The 21,024-nt window shown below is 40.6% G+C and overlaps 2 protein-coding genes across 5 annotated transcripts in view; one reads left to right on the top strand and one right to left on the bottom strand.

Annotated features, from left to right (window-relative positions):
* MNAT1 (MNAT1 component of CDK activating kinase) overlaps window positions 1-21,024 on the bottom strand; it is a 454,734-nt gene that overhangs the window by 184,009 nt on the left and 249,701 nt on the right. The gene's annotated exons all lie outside the window — the stretch shown is intronic.
* The window catches only part of LOC138770652 (homeobox protein six1), a 3,547-nt gene continuing 1,510 nt past the window's right edge, over window positions 18,988-21,024 (top strand). Inside the window, exon 1 of the mRNA XM_069949776.1 lies at window positions 18,988-19,723. Within this exon, the coding sequence (XP_069805877.1) occupies window positions 19,164-19,723 (560 nt within the window). The 5' untranslated portion in view covers window positions 18,988-19,163. The remainder of the gene's footprint in view (window positions 19,724-21,024) is intronic.

A 21,024-nucleotide genomic window follows, 5' to 3' on the forward strand; every position in this document is an offset into this window, starting at 1 on the left:
GCTGAGGGGACTGTAAGGTGAAGCTTACCCTGATGTCATCGATTTTCTGCTTGAAGAAAGTGGCAAAGTCCTCAGCAGAGATAAGAGAAGTGGGGGGTGGCAGTGGGGGGCAGAGAAGAGAGTTGAAGGTGTTAAACAGTTGCCTAGGGTTGTGAGATAAGGAAGATATGAGGGAAGAAAAGTAATCCTGTTTAGCAGAGGTGATGGAAGATTTGAATTCAAGGAGTGCTCGTCTGTATGTCTGGAAGTCTTCCTTGGAGTGGTTTTTCTTCCAGTGCCGGGGGCGGGGGCAGATGAAGAGAGGAGAGAAGAGAATGTTAGGAGGTTGTGGTCAGAGATGTGGAGAGGTGTGCTGGTGAGGTCAGATATGCAGCAGAGGCGGGAAAAGATCAGGTCCAGTGTGTGACCCTTTTTGTGAGTGGCTATAGAGGACCACTGTGTGAGGCCGAAGGAGGAGGCTAGGGATAGGAGTTTAGAGGCGGCTGATTTGGTTGTGTCGATGGGGATGTTGAAGTCACCCTTGATGATGGTGGGAATATCTGTTGAGAGGAAATGCAAAAGCCAAGTGTTGAATTGGTCTAGGAAGATGGTTGCGGAGCCTGGTGGTCGGTAGATGACGGCTACTTGGAGGTTAGAGGGGGAATAGATACGGATAGAGTGTACTTCAAAGGAGGTGAGGGTGAGGGCAGGGAGAGGAGGGGTTGGGGTAAAGGAACAGTTGTCCATCAGCAGCAGGCCAACCCCGCCACCCTGTTGGCACTGCCACCCACAGAAAGGGGAGATGACCCAAGGAGTGTGTGTGTGCTGTGTTGGTGCTTGATGAGGAATCACAGAGTTTCTTGATCATAAATAAAATCTGGTTTACTCTGGAAATACTTGTATGCAGCAGATCATAGAGCTTTGCATTGATATAATACTTTACACCTGAAAAGACACTTGATAGGTTAGGATCCAGATCTGCAGTGAGAGTATAGAGAGTGATACAGTCGTGCTGACTGGGTTGCGTGCTGAGAGGTATGAAAGAGAATCAGAAGAGTAGAGAGGAGGATGTCGTGGGAGTCCCAACCCAAGTAGTACTGTGCTCTGCCGGGATTTCGAAGGTAGAAATAGAAGAATACTTGAGGAGAGAGAGAGAAAACTTGTGCCTGTGTTTTGACTCTTTGGTCTTTGCACCACCTATTGCCCGCCAGTGTTGAGTGACCCATCCTAGAGGGTGACACAAGCCCCAGACCTTGTTGCCTGGGATGAGCGGAATGCTGAGTGTTTCCTTCTTACACCTGTGCTGCGTAATAGAGTTCATAGGCTTCTAGCGACTTTGCTCTATCCGGATCAGTTCCTTAACTTTTTATATGGATACTGTCCTGCACTGTGTCTCTCCTTGTCTATGGCGTGGGTTGAGATGATCTCTGACTTGTCCTTTATAGTGAAGGTTTAACACTGCATAGTGTTGAGTGGAGTTACTTGACAATAAACTGTAGGTTACATGTGCCTAGATATGCTTCTAGACTGCACACTGAGACTGGGGACCTGGCAGGGAGCCAGGGCCCAACTGGACTGCTGTAGAGAGCGTTCTGGCTTGTGTCCTCTACAGAGTCTAGCGACAAAAGACCCTACACTTCCTCTACCCATGTGAGTTCCTATCTACAGCCCCTGGAAGGTGTGCTGTAAGTGTGTGAGCAGTGCATAAGCGGGAAGCAAAGAGAGAAATGATAAGGGAGTACTCTCATTGGCCTACAGATCCATGTGACATACAAATAAACAATAACCCCTTCAGTACTATAGCTGTGCAATAACTGAATACACACACTTGCAATAGCAACATCTTGTGGCGAAACTCTGGTACTACTACATTACCACCTACACTGAAAAAGTACAGGCTTTTACGAAGGGTGTTGCTATTAGTCACATCCTTCGTAAAAGCCTGTACTTTTTTAGTGTAGGTGGTGATGGGATACCACATATTGATGTAAAGATGTTAAAGCGATGTACCTGCTGGAAGATTCACTTTAAAGAGAAGTAAATTACAAATCTTTATAACTTTCTGACACGAGTTGATCTAATAGAAAAATAAATCTCTGGAGTACCCCTTTAAAGGCCATATAAATGTTGTTGTTTTTTAAGTCATTTGAACTAACTGTTTTTTTTTTTTTCAATATTGTGCCTCTTGACTCTCCAGATGATGCTGCCCGATCCTTTTGTTCTTCCCCTGCTTTTTCCATTCAAAGCACATGAACACTTAGCTAACAGCCATCACATGTGTATGGATATGGGTTAACCAGGGTTAAAAAAACGCAGCTGCTTTTTGCAAAAACAGCACCACCTCTGTCCTCGTGTTGTATGTGGTATTACAATTCAGCTTTACTTCAATGTAACTAAGGGCCCTTTTACACAGGACGAAATGTTAGTCATCACTTATGGTTCACTGTAATTCCACATTGTTCGCTCTTTTGTTGGGATCAAATGGAGTAAATGATTGTAGTAACGATCGTAGTAACTTCTGTGTAATATGGTGAAAGTAGCTCTTGTTTGCGATTGTTTATCGTTGATCATTAAAAATTGCTTAGTCTTATAGGACCATAATCTGAAGAACCACACTTAGGCTCAATTCACACAACCGTTGTTCTGTGAGCAATTGCGGGGACGCAATTTCGGACAGAACATGAAACCAATGTTATCCAATGGCCCTGTTCACACGTCTGTACGTGTATATGGGGCCGCGATCCGTGCCACAAAAAATCTGGAAATGTTGTAATGCAGACTGGTTTTTGCGGCACGGATCGCTAGGGTGAATCAAGTGTAATGTAGTGCTCCGTGAAGCACGGAGCACTACGGATACGCATCCGTAGTGCAAGCTGCGGAGGTCAAGAGTGGTGCTGTTTCTGGAAGAAAGCGGATGTGCTTTTGTAATCTTTTTAGGCTATGTTCCCACAACAGAAAAATGAGGGTCAACTTTGTGGACAGCCGAAATTATGGCACCAAAAGACGGCCGTCTATTGGAAATGATGGCCGAAAATTATGTTTATGTTCATTAGACGTGGCTGTCATTAACAATGGACGCCCATTAAGAAACAGAGATGTAATTTTCCCGCTTTGGGAACATAGCCTTAAAGGGCATTCTGGGCAGCCTTGTTAAAAATAACTTCCAAACAGTGCAAGGTTTTTACCTGTTTCCCCCCTGCCACTCTTCATGTGGGTTTACAGCAGTCCCGCTCTTCTGACACCGTTTTCAGCTTGCTCCACATCTCTTGCTATTCCTCTTCCCCTGCCTTGCTATCAGGCTACATTTCCCAGTAGCCTTTGCGACGCACACATTGAGAACGTCCCGTTCCTCCCAAATGACCTGGTAATAGAAAAACGTAACCCTCTCCAAAATGTTGCTGTCATTTTCATACCATTGTACTTTTGTATTTAAATGGGTTATCCAAAAATGAAAAGTTATGCCCTATCCACAGGATAAGGGATAATTAGCTGGTTGTTAGGGAATGGACCGCTGATACCCTTACCTACCACAAGGGTGGGGGTCAGTTGTCCCCCAAGTGAATGGAGCAGCAGTACACATGCACGAAAAACTACTGCCCCATCAACTCTCTATGAACTTGGTTATGTTCACAAGTCCTACAGACATTCACTTGGATGACAACCGACCAACATTATTATGGTTTGTGGGGATCGGAGTGGTCGGATCCTGACTAATCAGCTAGGTTTTCCCTATCCAATGGGGATAGCTCTTACTCGAGGGACACATTTTAATGTGTAGCTTAAAATTTAAATTTTACTACTTTACAATAATATTGCACTTGTGTGGACAACAAAAGTGAAACATGAAGCTCCTTCAGTGGGAAGACTGGCCATGCAGATATAGTATGCTATTTATAATAGTGATATTCTCATATCTGGGGGGAAGGGGGTTAATTGGCCCATTCTGGCACTGCCTTTTGCTTACCTATAGAGCCATTTTCAGCCCACATTAACATATTTGTAAACCTAATGGTAGTCCAATATAAAAGGTGAGTATGATAAAAACATGGCTGCTTTCTTTAAAAAAAAAAAAAACAGCACCACATATCTCCTCAGGTTTTGGGTGGTATTGCAACTCTGTTTCTAATTACTTCAACGGAACTGAACTGCCATACCACACACACACTGAGGACAGGAGCGATGCTGTTTTTCTAATCCCCTTTAAGGCTATAATAACATAATGTGTTAAAAACATTTAAATGAAGGTTTTCCTTTGAGGTACATAGATGATTTTACCACTGAATTCCTCCTGCCGTGTTTATTGTAATCAGGTGCTGGTCTTGTCAGTAGTGGAGCAGTAGGGTGTCTTAGAACTGACAGGCAGGGGTGCACCTATCCGCCTTTCTGCTACCTTGTGGAAAAATGTCATGCCCTATGTTACAAATCACTGGATGTTTTTGAAGACACAATATGAATAAAAATCCGCATCAGAGCGAAATATACTGAGATCACTTAAACTAGTAATGTAAGTATTTTATAGTTCATTGAACCTATATAAATCAGCTTAGAGATACCCTGAAGGCATAGAGATACCCTTATCACCTGTGGACTAATAAGGATTGCCCTGCTGACAAGGTCACAGTGTGCTTTCCATATTTAACTGGGTTGTTTACTTAGGCTAGGTACTGGGGTATAAATACCAGGGGGGCAGAGATAGCAGCTGCTATGGGGCCCTCTGGCTGAGGGGGTCCCCATCAAAAGTTATGAAACCAAAGAGCCTGAGGGTGCATTAAAAGGAGAGGAAAAGATGCAAGAGACCAAGAAATGTCAACTCATCTTTATATGCTTGTTAAACCACACAAAATTATAGTCCTGTTCTATTATAGCTTCTGGCGATGACATTTAAAATGTTCATATGGTTCCCAACAATTACTTGTTGCCACCGGATTTGTGTTGTAAACTCAAAAAAGACACATCGTGCTCTAAAATGCATATTAAAAACTATTAATATGTATTTATTTATCAAGTAATTCAACACTTTTTTTTTATTTTATGTGTGAAAAACCACCACATGCAGGCATCTTTTATACCACAATTTACAAGCATTGTGATTTTTTTTTTAATGAGAGGGGCCTATTTCCCTTGGCTTACTGAGGGCAAATGCATGCTCTTCCTAGCCAAGCAAGCATGTGTATGGAGGAACGAAAGTCATGAAGAATTGTTCTGTTTGAGGTGCATGGCCAGCTTTGTTTTATTACTATGTTCATTTTAGGCCTCATGTATGTGATATGTGTGCAAGAAGCCTATAGAGAAGCACTTGGAGAACCTAAACTATGGTGCCATATGCAGTCTGTGTGCAAATGTATAGTGTTCATTGATACGGCATCTAATGGATCATGGCCTAGATTGTTCATATTCATACAGAATATTACAAAAAAAATATTTTTGATTCTACATGAAAGTGGAAATCTGTGGAATTTCACAAAATGTATATACAGAGGTGCTTATAAACTTACCTATTATTGTTTCTGCATCCTAGTGAAATGAATAAAGACTATGAAATGTAATTATGTCAAATAAATAACATTACAGTGAAACCTCCTTGAGCGGATTGTCTTCTCAAAGAAAATGGCCATGCATAATGGATGGTGGACTGAAAATCCATCACGCTAAATCGTGTCTGGATAAGAGGGTGGTCTTCTTAAAGTGTCACTGTCATTACTAGAGATGAGCGAACCGGGTTCGGGTTCGAGTCGATCCGAACCCGAACGTTCGGCATTTGATTAGCTGCTGAACTTGGATAAAGCTGTAAGGTTGTCTGGAAAACATGGATACAGCCAATGACTATATCCATGTTTTCCACATAGCCTTAGGGCTTTATCCAAGTTCAGCAGCCACCACTAATCAAATGCCGAAAGTTCGGGTTCGGATCGACTCAAACATGCTCGAGGTTCGTTCATCTCTAGTCACTACATATGGACATGGAGAGAAAAAGTAGCCGCTGCACCTCACACCTATGGCTGACACTAATGCCTCTCGGATACATTTAAAAACCAATGCCAGGATGTTGGTATAAAATTTGATCAAACCATATTGCCTTATGTGCCACGTGCAGGTCCCCTGGCCCACATGAGTCCCTACACTAAATCAACACTGTGTCGGTCAGCGACCGCCAACCCCGCACAGCGGGCACAAGCAGGGAAGACAGGCCATGGAATGGCCCTGCAACCCCACTGTCACAGTACTAAACCCCAAGGACCCCCCCAAACCCCGCAGGCACCGTCGGCGGAGAAAGCAGCCACCAAGCAACACAAGTGTGAACAAGGTGTTACTACTCACCACTGCACTGGAGGTAGAATGAGAGAAATAGGAGGTACTTACCATAAGTGCACAGGTGCTTCCTGCTAATTGTGGTCACATGGGTCTTACAAGGAGGAGTGCTAGCCACTCAGAAAAGGGAGAAAAGTAAAATACGGACATGGAGTGAAAAAAGAGCTGCTACACCTATGGCTGACACTAATGCCTCTCGGCTACATTTAAAAATCAACGCCAGGATGTTGGTATATAATTTAATCAAACCATATTGCCTCATGTACCACGTCAGCGACCGCCAACCCCACAAAGTGGGCACAAGCAAAGAAGGGAGGCCACAGAATGGCCCTGCAACCCCACTGTCACAGGACCAAACTCCAAACCCCACAGGCGCCATTGGCAGAGAAAGCGGCCACCAAGCAACACAAGTGTGTAGGGACTCATGTGGGCCAGGGGACCTGCATGTGGTACATGAGGCAATATGGTTTGATCAAATTACTGTATATACCAACATCCTGGCGTTGGTTTTTAAATGTAGCCGAGAGGCATTAGTGTCAGACATAGGTGTGAGGTGCAGCAGCTCCTTTTTCTCTCCATGTTTGTACTGTCATTACATAACCTTTGACTGTCATCAGGCATGTCAAATGTTACTGATCGTTGGTGAGACCCTCTAAGATCAGAAGATTTAGCTTGGGAGAGAGTGTGGCTGCCATGCCATTCACTCCCAGGCCTCATAGACGTTGTCAGAATTAGCCAGTCAGGAGTGGGGGAGTGGATCGCACAGCCACCACGCTCTCTCTCCGGCTATATCTCCTGATCGCAGTGGGTCTCAGCATTGAATGGTACTCTTTAAAGAGGTGGCCTTTCAGGGAGGTTTTACTGTGTTTTATATTAATATATAATCACTAATAATAATTTCTTATGAAATTAAGAGAGGTTTTGGAGAGGTTTTAAGAGAGGTTTTGGAAATGTGTAGCTCCTAAATAATGTTGGGGCTACTAGTGCTGCTATGGGCTGTCGAGCTACAGTCACCAATATGGCGTTTTCTATACAGCAGTCCGGTAAACAAAGGGTCTAATAATTGTCACTTTTCTAAATGTCAAACAGTAGAAGCTCTAGGTAGTAGGACATATGGCCAGACATGAATAAACAAAGGAACAGTATTATGTGTTGACCTTCTTTGTCTGTAGAAGAGCGCCCTCTGTCAACAGTAAAAGGTAATTACAAAAAAAGCTGAATTGATGATTAGTGAGACTTTCCAATACTGTCTACAGCAGTTCTGAGTCTAGTTTGGCTCAGTTAAATGTGCTGAGCGCAGCTACATGAACCTGAGACGTCCTGGAAGAGCTATGAGATTCTTGCTGCAAACAAATGGAAACATCATAATAAAAGTGAAAAAGTGTGGAGTCCATTCTAAGCTATGAAGAGGAATGGAAATGTGAGGACATTTAGTTTTCATGCACCAGACACCCCATGGTGTACATACTATACATTCTTTGAAAATCCATAAGATAAAAATCTGTGTCTATGGAAATGTCTGGTGCAGTACTATATGTAAAAACCACAATCGCTGTTTTTATATGTGGTTTTCGATACTGCAAGACTATTGAATTTAATGTGGAAAACCAATGCAAAACCACAACAAAAATGTAACTTGTGAAGTCCGGTCCTCCACATTTGGCCATTGCAGTGATGGGCACACAAGCAAAAGCCACTCCATGTGAACTAAGCTTAATGGTAAGCTGATACTAAATGCACCAGCACCAGTAACTGCATCATTACCTATAGTCTAGTATGCTTGTATTCCAGTATACATCTTCATTACAGAACCTGCAAACTGGTGTGTCAAATGTGAGTTCATAAGTATCACTGAGTCTTAAAATATGCTACTTCTTCCTACAAAGGCATTAAGTAAAATAATAAATTATTGCTGCCTGAATGCTACTAGCAGGAACTTAACATATTCCTATTCCTATTGCCTGCAATATATAAATCTGTATGCAATAAGCACCTAAGCTCCCCCTACTGGTGACTGCAAACATATAGAACTTTACCATTGCTTACATGAGGGAAGTAGAGTATTTAAAGCTCTCAGTCATACAAACTGTGTCCTCCAGTAATGATATATTAATGATATATAATATATATTATGTAATTAATCAGACAATATCTCTTGACACATAGATCAGTAAGGGTGGAAATTCACTATTACATTTCTACACATAAAAAGCCTAATTCATCATGTATAAATCTCTTAGTGATAACCTTATACTATCCTGTTCTCCAGCATAAAGCAGGAAATAAGTCAACCCATGTAACAGCATCTATGCCAAACATTAACTGCAATGGTCTAAAAAAAAAAATTGCTGCGTACATAGACTTATAACGATGGCACCAGAGTGCCCTATGGGTTGTAGGAACTGAAGGTGCCTCTGGAGGCACTATATTCTTTTCATGATATTTTGCCTCTCAAGGAGATTGACCCCATAATACAGAACTAGTTGAATAAGGTTTTAAGGGCACATAGTACTCCACAGTAAGGATATTACAGATCTGTACAACCTGAATCTGTAATATGGCCATACAGTCGTGGGCTGCGTTCACACTACGTATATTTCAGTCAGTATATTTCAGTCAGTATTGCAACCAAAACCAGGAGTGGATTTAAAACACAAAAAGGATCTGTTCACACAATGTTGAAATTGAGTGGATGGCCGCCATTTAATGGCAAATATTTGCTGTTATTTTAGAACAACGGCTGTTATATTGAAATAATGGCTTTATTTACTGTTATATGGCGGCCATACACTCAATTTCACCATTGTGTGAACAGATCCTTTCTGTGTTTTTAATCCACTCCTGGTTTTGGTTGCAATACTGACTGAAATATACTGACTGAAATATACGTAGTGTGAACGCAGCCTAAATGTTGTACTGAATCTTACTAAGCCAGACAGTCTGCAAACACTTTTACTTTAATTTATATGATATTATTTTAGTGAAGACAGTCTTGTTCCCTATTATTCATTGTAGTAGATGCATGGTCAAATTATTGCAAAAGTTATCACCACCTTTTTTTTCTATAAATACATAAAACTAACTAGCCTTAGTTCTATAGGAACTGAACAGCAGCAACTCCTTTCTCCAGCAATGCACTGTCCAGTCTGCAGGCCCTGGGAGATCCAATTTGTCTACAGCACTTTCTAACATAATTCGCATGCATTATCTTATTTAAGGAGTACTGTGGCTTGGACGTTTAAATTACTTGTGTATCATGTTACAAATCACTTTATCCTGAGAAACCAAAAGGAACCCAGCAGAACATTTACTTGACTTAGAAAAAAAAAAGACCTAAAGTGCATAAAGCATAAATTTACAAATTAAAAGGAATGCATGCAAATAAAATGTTATATTCTCTCTCTCTCTCTCTCTCTCTCTCTATATATATATATAGATTCATAATAAAGTCTATATAAAAAAAAATCATACATTTTTCCCATCTTTTATTATTTGCTAAAATTTTTATTTTGAACTCAAATTCTATAGAAATTATTTAGGAGCATTTATTCATGCAAAATAATAAATATTAAACAATATTTATTTTATTTGATAATTTTGTAAACACCCAAAATCTTTTAATTTAGATTCTCTTCTAACCTTCTATTATTTCATCTTGTCTTTTTGGCATTATTTTGTCAGTGCTTTATTCCAAATGAGAGCGACATCTTGAAGTAATCAGAAGCTGAAAAGGACTCGTCCCCCTGGCATCTCAGGTTAAATAAGGCGCTCTAGGAAAATATGGTAGGCCCATTACAAGAAACCTGATCTGCCTTCATCAAGACTCCAATTGCCATTGCATTAGGATTGATTAGAGACCAGCAGTACCGTAATGACCCAGGGAGAGGGGCAGCATGGGACCTCTAATGGCAAGATCTCACAAGGGCTGATAGTTTTATGTTACCAGGAGAATTTATATTTGTGTGCATATTTATCTCAGCAAATCACATATCAGGGGGATAGGGGAACCAAAAACAAAATCCTTCAATAAGAGGGATGTAAATGAATGACTAGAGGTTCCCAGCAGACTCACTGTATGATTAGTTACATGTAATAAGTAATAACAATAGCAAAGAACATGTAACAAACACTTCTGAAATAAACATAGTAACGTAAACAATCGCTATTAGTTTGAAGTGGCACTGATAATAGAGTCCTGCTACACTTGGGTCTCGGACAGAATAGCTGTGGCTTTTAGGCCTGTAATTTAGTATTTTACAAACACTGCAAAAAAGTGCAGAATTCTAGTTTCTTTCTTAGGCTCGCTGCTCTGAGACAGGGTGTGACCACAGAAAATGATTTGAGGGGTCTACTGGAGGGCAAGCCAGAGCTGAATTTTTCTCCTAGAGAGTCAACAAAAAAAACGTGTTTTATTATAATGTGGTTGAACTGCAGATATAATGTGCTACCCCAGAGATTGTGGGGTCACCACTCCCTATCCCTCACTACAGACAGGAAAAAAGCAGCACCCCCCTCCTCTTTTAGAAGCCATGCAGATTGCCCCTATGCTGTGAGTCACAACATATACACCTCATAGTGGGGCATTCAGTGAAGTTCACTGCATAATTAACTCCATCTTTCCAAGCCAACTTAACTGTTTATTTAGTGTCACATACTATTACCATCAGCAGCCCTTCTCTCTGAGGAAAATTAGCTTGCAGACTTCACCCTGCAAGGGCAAATTCTTCCTTCCTCTACTGCTGGAGGGGTTTTTTCTGTGACCAGTAATTAAACAGTTAAAATGACCATGGAGCGTGTCTCTTGAATGCATTGTGCCTGCAGATATTTGGGAAAAGATCCCAATACGACGGACAATATGTCTGTTAAATCTATTCTTTTTTTTTTTATTCTCAGATGCAGCAGATCATGGGTTGGTTTAGGAAAGATGTTTTTTTTGCATCAGGTTCAGATGTGCATGATAGTGTTGTGAGGGATGGAAATAGTTAAACATAGAATGTTGATAACTGATAGTGTATATGAGCCAAATATAGTTCAATGATGTCTAAATTGATTGTGTTAAAAAAAAATATATTCTTCACATAGGATCCATCATGTAGTAGAAGTAGTAGTATATATTATTATTATTATTATTATTATTATTATTATTATTATTATTATTATTATTATTATTCACATAGGACCTATCGTGTAGTAGTAGTAGAAGTAGTATATTATTATTATTATTATTATTATTATTATTATTATTATTATTATTATTATTATTATTATTATTCACATAGGACCAATCGTGTAGTAGTAGTAGTAGAAGTAGCAGTATATATTATTATTATTATTATTATTATTTTATATTTTTACCACCCTTGATTCCAGAATGGATACATTAAGAGGTAACATGCATAAAATCAAGAAACAATAATCTGAATAAAGTAAATGACAGACTGGTACATAGGGAGAGGACCCTGTCTGCAAGAGCTTACAGTCATTAATGCTATTTATTTATATGTCATTGTTTACACAGACCCAACAAATACCTGAGCATTGCACACAAGTTGTAGCTGAATTCAGCCGGTTTCAGATCAATGTAATCCGAACACATTTTTGCGCTTTAGGTGATCTATGATGCTTTCAGTTAGACCTGCGCTTGGGCTGGGACTGGTTTCACATGGCAGTATTTGGCTCAGTATTTTGCATCAGTATTTGTAGCCAAAACACGGAAAAGGTGCAACTCTTTCCAGTATGTTTTTTTTTTTATCTGTAGGGTCCACTTCTGTTTTGGGCGTACAAAATACTGATGTAAAATATTGAGCCAAATACTAACAGTGATGCAGAAATGCGACCATATTACACTCACCTTAAATGTATTTGTATGGTCATTGGGTCTATACTGAAGTGTCAGTAAACATAAAGATGGCTAGTGATGGCTATGGGTGACAGAACTGCATTACTAGACATGGCCTATGTTCAGGAGTGGCACTGTTGTTGTTTTTTTGTAATCCCAGGCAACCTATTATCCTATAGGGATTGTCTGCTCTCTTCATAAATCCCCCATTTGTCAGTCCAGATGCTATTAGTTAGTTACTAGTTACATTTATGTATTCATGAGTATTGACCCCTTAATTACTATCTGGTAAGTTATACTTGTACTGCAAGATCATAAGCCCCTGTGGGCAAAAGTGTCTCCTTGAATACATATGTTTTTGCTGTACTGCACCATTATTGGTATTCTACATTTATATTTGTTCTTGTCCATATTGTTTTTTATTATGTATATTACAGAACATGCCATATAAATATGTTGCCACTTTGTCCTGATGCCATTCCACATTGAAATTAATATTTAAAACATTGATAAAAAATTAATTAAATTTTTAAATACAGATGTATAGGTACATGGTTTACAGTTTGGCACAATCCAACTTTCCACAGTTACCATAGTGCAGACAGGAAATATAAAAAGACGGGCTATGTTATAAAGAAATGATGCAGCAAGGCTATACAGTGATATACAGTATGGAATCTGCTGATGTAAACCAACAGTTGGATTTGTCTGGAAGGGTTAGAGGGGTTGACGTGTAAGAAGGTACCCTGAACACCATCAAAGTGTTCTTTTTTATGCAGATGCTACTATTTTATGACTTAAAGGGGTTTCTAGCGCTACAAAAACATGGCCACTTTCTTTCAGAGATTACACCACTCATGTCTCCAGTTTGGGTGGGGCTTTGTAATGCTGCGTTTACATGGAACGATAATTCGCCCGATCGCATGATTAACGATTTTGAAGTAACAATTTTTTTTATAACGACCAGCGTTTAGACGGAACGATATATCGTACGAAAAAAACGTTTTGCGATCATTTTGCGATCGCTTAACCTCTTAAGGACATATGACGTACCGGTACGTCATATGTCCTCATTAGCACTTTAGCGCTGCGGTCCCGGGTGCCGCGTGTAGCCACCGCTATTAGCGGGCACGGTCTGATCGCCGTGCCCGCTAATTAGCTAATCGGAGGCAGCTGTCAAAGTTGACAGCTGCCTCCGATTACCGGAGGCAACCTTTCCCTGGTGTCTAGTGGGGGAGATCGCTCCTCCGGGACGTTGTTCCGGAGGAGCGATCTCCGTTACTGATGCTGGCCGGGGACTCGTCCAAGATGGCGCCGTCCCCGGCTCGGCACTCGTTTACTTCCGGCTGCAGCAGCCGAAAGTAAACAAGTGCCTATCTCATTGATCTCTGCAGCATATCTATGCTGCAGAGATCTCAATGAGAGATCAAAGCACTTATACTAGACGTCCCCCAGGGGGGCTTCTAGTATATGTGTAAAAAAAAGTGTTGTTTATAGTAAAAAGCCCCCTCCCCCAATAAAAGTCTGAATCACCCCCCTTTTCCCAGGTTTTAAATAAAAGTAAACAAATAAATAAATAAATAAACATGTTTGGTATCGCCGCGTGCGTAATCGCCCGAACTATTAATTAATCACATTCCTGATCTCGCACGGTAAATGGCGTCAGCGCAAAAAAATCCCAAAGTGCAAAATTGCGCATTTTTGGTCGCATCAAATCCAGAAAAAATTGAATAAAAAGCGATCAAAAAGTCGTATATGCGCAATCAAGGTACCGATAGAAAGAACACATCATGGCGCAAAAAATGACACCTGACACAGCTACATAGACCGAAGGATAAAAGCGTTATAAGCATGGGAATGGAGCGATTTTAAGGAACGTATATTTGTTAACAATGGTTTGAATTTTTTATAGGCCATCCGATACAATATAAGTTATACATGTTATATATCGTTTTAATCGTAACGACTTGAGGGACATGCATAACAAGTCAGTTTTACCGAATGGCGTAAAAACACAGTTCCCCCAAATAAAAGAAATGCATATTTTTTTCAATTTCACCACACTTTGAATTTTTTTCTGGTTTCGTAGTATACTTAATGCAAAAATTCAGTCTGCAGTTGCAAAGTACAATTAGTGACGCAAAAAATAAGGGCTCATGTGGGTTTCTAGGTGGAAAAATGCAAGTGCTATGACCTTTTAAACACAAGGAGGAAAAAACGAAAACGCAAAAACGAAAATGGGCCCCGTCCTTAAGGGGTTAAGCCTATCTCGCACATACGTAAAATCGGTGAACGACTGCTTACACGGAACGATCTGCGATTTTTTTGCGAATGATGATTTAAGAACATGTTTAAAGATCAAAATGAACGATTTCTCGCTCGTCGTTTGATCGTTCGCTGCGTTTACACGTACGATTATCGTTCAAATTCGATCGTTATCGTGCAAATTCGAACGATAATCATTCTGTGTAAACGCAGCATTAGGCTATGTTCACACTACGTAAGTTTACGGCCGTAGCGCGTTCCGTGAATAAGCGGCCGGAGACTTACGTAGTTTGCGTACAATAAAAAGTATACGATCTACGGCTGCACAGTTCACACTACGTACGAACTTACGCCCGATCGTACGCGGCGCCGTAAAAAATGAACCAGACCATTGTTTGAGGACGAAAATGCCGTAAGGTACGCCCATAGCGTAACATGCGGTCCCGTACGTAGTGGTGATTTCTTCATTTTGCAAGTTTTTGTGCCGATCCAAAAGGTTCTGTGGGGTGTCCGGGGCTAGGCGAAGATTTCCAAGTAAAAGACCGCTGTCAGATCGCTACGTAGGGTGCTCGGGAAGCGTAAGTAGACTACGGGCGTAAGTTTGCTGTCCGTACGTAGCCGGCCGCAACTTGCGTAAATTCCCGGCCGGAGTTTAACACTTATATGTCCGGCCGCGAAAATATGCGGCCGGATATATATGTAGTGTGAACATAGCCTAATGGTGCGTTTACACAGGCAGATTTATCTGACCAATTTTGGAAGCCAAAGTCAGAAATGGACTTGAAAAGACAGGGAATCTCAGTCTTTCCTTTATGACCTGCACCCTGTTCATAGTCTGTTCCTGGCTTTGGCTTAAAAAATCTGTCAGATAAATCTCTCTGTGTAAACGCACCATAACTCCTTTCCATTGAAGTAAATTGAGCTTAATTGCCAACCATACCTGAACAGGAGACAAGAATGGTGTTGTTTCTGGAAGAAAGTGGCCATGTTTTTGTAGCACTGGATAACCCCTTTAAGCACCTCTACCCAGAAGAGAACACCCATTGGAGAGACAGGTTGTATTTCATATAGCCCCACTTGGCTTTTCCCCAACCTGACAGTACACATCCCAGGATTGGACGTATACTGGAAAACTGTAGTCTCTAAAAACCATCTTTTCACAATGAAGAACCTATGTATATGACAAATTCTGTGCAAACCTGATTGTTCAGCTAGAATTAAGAATTTTGTAATTAAATAGATAAGGCCAGGGGCTAAAGAAGGTGACATAAAGTTTACACTCTCCTGACTAGCAATATACTTTTGCACTAATCTCTTGAGCAGCATCCCCGTTGGCTTCAGGCTATGAAGCGCATCCAGAACAATGGCACCAGCATCTCCCAAGTCATCCAGGACAAATTGAGAAGACTTCTGGCCACAGCTTTCCCTCAATCACCTCCTCAGCTTTGTTTATACAGGTGCCTACCTAGTCATTACCTCCAGTTCATTAAAATGTCTGCCCTAGTTTATAGATTTGCTTCATTATTTTGATTCCAGGACACTGGCAGCCTACAGATATATGTTAAGGGATTGGGGAGGTTATTTAGAAAGAAAATACAAGTGCTTATTGTTTTGGTATAGGGCTGCCTATGTCACAGGCCTGGTTGGTGGGCACTGCACCTCTGCTGGAGAGCGGATCGGGTGTCACACTGCAGATTCCCACTACAGATAAGGAAATGTGATCTAGTTTTCAGAACAGCAAGTGGTTGGGAAGGAGGAAAAAAACCTTTCAAACACAAAGCTCATTTACTAATGGACTGGTTTTGTGTTACCCAACCCAATGTACGGGAATGGCCAAGAGATAAATAATCTGCTCCAGGAGCTCAGCATCTAATTAGAGCGCTCTAGTGTCCTGTGTATTTATAGCCTAGTCTGCAGGTACCCCATATCATACTACCTTATGGAGAGCATTTGTGGCTATTAATAATCTCATGCATATGGGTCGCACAGGGCTATGCGCATGGGAAATAGTTATTTAGCACATCTAACATTTATGAAGCAATTCATGGTAGGTTGATATCCATAATTACCAAAAATCTATTAGACTAATGGGTCTAACTTTGTTTGACACTAGTGATAAGCGAACATGTTTGGATCTTTGTAATTGTTCTTGTTCGCCGATCATGAACAATTTATTCGATGATCGGAATTGTTACAATGATCATTTTCGAACATGCTCGAACTTGTGAACGTTTATCTCGCAATGTACGCAACTGCGTACTTTGCACTTTGCATCTGATACTCTGTACGTATGTGCGTAGACCAAATCGTATGCTTCTACTGTATGTTCGTTCGTAAATGTTCGGCAAACACGAACCGATCATGATCGTTTTTTGCTGTTTTTCCCCCCAATGTTTTATTTCTGAGCATCGGGATGTTTTCTCGTCACTACTTGACACCCCAGTGTTACAGTATAAAAATATATATATATATAGTGTTGAATACATACATATTTCTTCAATAATCCATTTATGTATAGTCATATATTATAGACATGCCATTGCACTTTAATTGAGATCTATCTATCAATTCTCCATTAGTAACTACTTCCATCATTTAATTTTCCGGATTATTTCCTCCTGTTTGCATCTATATATAATCCTTTCTCGGATGCAGCATCCCCAGGTCAGTGCTGCACAAACAGCAGTAGTAGAACTACTACTAGAAGTCTATAAATGGCTCATATTCCCTGTAAGTTATGGTTTGTGGCAAAATTATAATAAAGTTTGAGTAAACACAAACAACTCTGACACCATCTTCTGAGACTTGCAGTTCCTCAGTCTATCAAACATGTTTTCTGGCATGTAAAAGTCAATGCACAGCCTATGGTGATTAAACTGCAGTGATTCCTATATAAATTTATACTGTATACTTAAACACAGCATACAATTATTGATAACAAGTAAATGGAAATATATATATATATATATATATATATATATATATATATATATATATATATATATATATATATATATTTATTATTATTATTTATTTTAACCATGTAGTTGGTGTGCTGGTCCAGGCTGTGCCCTCCTGGCAGGGGCAGGAATGTGTCGTCCCCTTGGAGCAGGAGATGTTATTGACAAGGCAGCTGTGGGACCGGAACGAGTGCTAAGCTGCTCCCGATTCAGCTCCTACCCCACAGTCTGAGACAAGTGCAGAGGAGACCTCTGAGCCCCCGACCCCTGCAGCCTCCCAAAATAGGGATTCTTCCCTGTAATCCTAGAAAATATACTGTTACCTTAGAGGGGGAATGGATATATTCTGATAGCTGGAAGATTTAGTTGAACCTAAGCCCTGATCCCTCGAGTACCTATATAAACAGGTATATAATTTCTAGCCTGATGAGAGGCAGCATTCTATGTATTCTGTATTCCATATGTTCTATATATTCTATGTATTCTGTATTCTATGTGTTCTATACATTCTAACCTTCTACAGGTATTTGTATCTTTTTCTGTATCTGTAAATATTGACTCCATCATATAATAAATAACTATTGATCTCTCCACCTGTTAATAACGTCTATGGGAAAAGTAGTTAAAAGGCCATTTAGTAATTGCAGCCAATGACAGCTAAATATCCACTTCTCTGTGTTCTCTTATCTGAGAGCATTGTTCTCCTCTTATTATCTCCCCTGCTACCAACAATACATTATTACCTCTGTTTACAAAAGCCTAATTGTTTTTAGAGGACTTTTTTCGGTAAATAATTGCTTTCAAGCGAGGTGTGTGAATGGGGATTAGCATAATGAGACTGGGAACTCTTTGTGCCAAGAGCTCTGGTCTCATAGACCAAAGAGAGAAGAGGACATGCTTCACCATTATCTTTAAAAAAAAAAAAAATATTATAAATCAGTGTTCCCTCAACTTGTGCCTGTCAGGGCATGATGGGAGTTGTAGTTTTGCAACAGCTGGGTAGCACAGCTATAAATAATACAGTGAAATGGTGCAATATCAATATATATACTGTACATATATATGTGTGTGTGTCTATATATATATATATATATATATATATATATATATATATTAAGATTGATAGTGCACCATTTAACTGTATTTTTTATAGTTATGCTCTACATAATATAGATGCAGAATATATATATATATATATATATATATATATATATATATTCTGCATCTATCTATCTGCATTTGGTCCCTATGCTCCCCATGCTGACTCTGTGCTCTTTAATAATTCATCCCTATTCATCAGCACATGTTTTATTCATAGCAAGCATTAAGGTAATTAAATACCAACTCACCTGAACTGGACAATGACATTTTTTGATTTTTCTTTCCCACAGAGCTCTGCTGTTATAATTGATTTGTGCAGAGATGAGTCTTGGGTCCCCTTAGGTGATACTTGAGAAGGGTCTCATGTTGCAAGGCCCTGGCGTGTCTACCCCCCCCCCCCCCTCCTCCCTTCCCTCTTCCCACCCAAGGGCAGCAGCATCACCCCTGCCCTCCCCACCCTCCAGTCTGTGCTCCCTGCTCTGCAGCCTGCCCCCATATGTGGAGCCAATCAGTGTGCACAGCACTGTGGAGCTTTAAGGAGGCTTCTACCAGAAGAGTGACAAACTTCTAGCAGCTACAAGCAGCATCCCCTGTGCTGTGCACTTTGGTGGTTTTCTCCCCCTCCTGGATCTATCCTGTGTGACTTGCCTGCCTTGTCCAGTGTATGTGGATCGCTGACTCTCCTGGCTGTGTCTCCAGCACACTCAGCCATGTCTATGCTGCCTTCCTTCGGCTTTACCCAGGAGCAAGTAGCCTGTGTGTGCGAAGTGCTGCAACAAGGGGGGAACCTGGAGAGACTGGGCAGGTTCCTGTGGTCTCTCCCAGCTTGTGATCACCTCCACAAGAATGAGAGTGTCCTGAAAGCTAAGGCTGTGGTGGCCTTCCATAGAGGAAACTTCCGAGAACTCTACAAGATCCTGGAGAGTCACCAGTTCTCCCCACACAACCACCCCAAGCTGCAGCAGCTGTGGCTCAAGGCGCACTATGTGGAAGCTGAGAAGCTCAGGGGGAGACCTCTGGGGGCAGTGGGCAAGTACCGGGTGAGGAGGAAATTCCCTTTACCCAGAACCATATGGGATGGAGAAGAGACAAGTTATTGCTTTAAAGAGAAATCTAGAGGGGTGCTGAGGGAATGGTATGCCCACAACCCCTACCCTTCTCCCAGAGAGAAGAGGGAGCTGGCAGAGGCCACTGGACTCACCACCACCCAGGTCAGCAACTGGTTCAAGAACAGGAGGCAAAGGGACAGAGCAGCTGAAGCCAAGGAAAGGTAAGAGCCCTGGCTCCCTGTCATGTGTTATACCAGACAAAGAATCCCCATCCTCTCCTGCTGCTGCTGCCACACGTGGTTTGGGATGGATTACTGACCACTAGTCCATCCAGCACACCAGAGGTTAAAGCAGCTGTGTTATATGAGGAGTGCAGGGTCGCCCATAATACAGCAATGAACCGTGCATGTAGTGGGGGCACTCAGCATAAACAAATAGAGAGGTGACTATGGAGGCTGCTGTTATCCTAGCTGACCACATACTCGGCTCTGGCTGTCAGGCTGCCACTCACATACAGGCTAATAGTATTATTATTATTATTATTACACCCTATCTGTGGCTATACATCTAATGGCTGGGATACAGGGGGGTCACTGCACTCATATACAGGCTAATATTATTATTATTATTATTATTATTACACCATATCTGTGGCTATACATCTAATGGCTGGGATACAGGGGGATCACTGCACTCACATACAGGCTAATATTATTATTATTATTACACCATATCTGTGGCTATACATCTAATGGCTGAGATACAGGGGGATCACTGCACTCACATACAGGCTAATATTATTATTATTACACCCTATATGTGGCTATACTTCTAATGGCTGGGATACAGGGAGATCACTGCACTCACATACAGGCTAATATTATTATTATTATTATTATTACACCCTATCTGTGGCTATACTTCTAATGGCTGGGATACAGGGGGATCACTGCACTCACATACAGGCTATTATTATTATTATTATTATTATTATTATTATTATTATTATTATTATTATTATTGCCTAATAATGGGGCTGAAGCAACTCGGGGTTATAGATTATACTACCGGGATGTCATACCTACTGTTCTCTTCAAGTCTATCTACTATAAAATATATACTATAAATATGTTATGTATACTACTATACCTTCTCTGCCAGATATATTCTACATACACATATTTCCCTCTTTCAGCATATAATCTATTTGTCATTATATCTATCTATCTATCTATCTATCTATCTATCTATCTATCATCTATCTTCTCATATCTATCTACATCTACTACAAAAATATATACTATTAATGTGTTATGTATACTACTGTACCTTCTCTGCCAGCTCTATTCTAGACACATTTTCCTCTTTCAGCATATTATCCATCTATCTATCTATCTATCTATTTCCTATCTATCTATCTATCTATCTATCTCCTATCTATCTATCTATCTATCTATCTATCTATTTCCTATCTATCTATCTATCTATCTATCTATCTATCTATCTATCTATCTATCTCCTA

This window comes from Dendropsophus ebraccatus, chromosome 13 (assembly GCF_027789765.1).
Source record: "Dendropsophus ebraccatus isolate aDenEbr1 chromosome 13, aDenEbr1.pat, whole genome shotgun sequence".
NCBI lineage: Eukaryota > Metazoa > Chordata > Amphibia > Anura > Hylidae > Dendropsophus > Dendropsophus ebraccatus.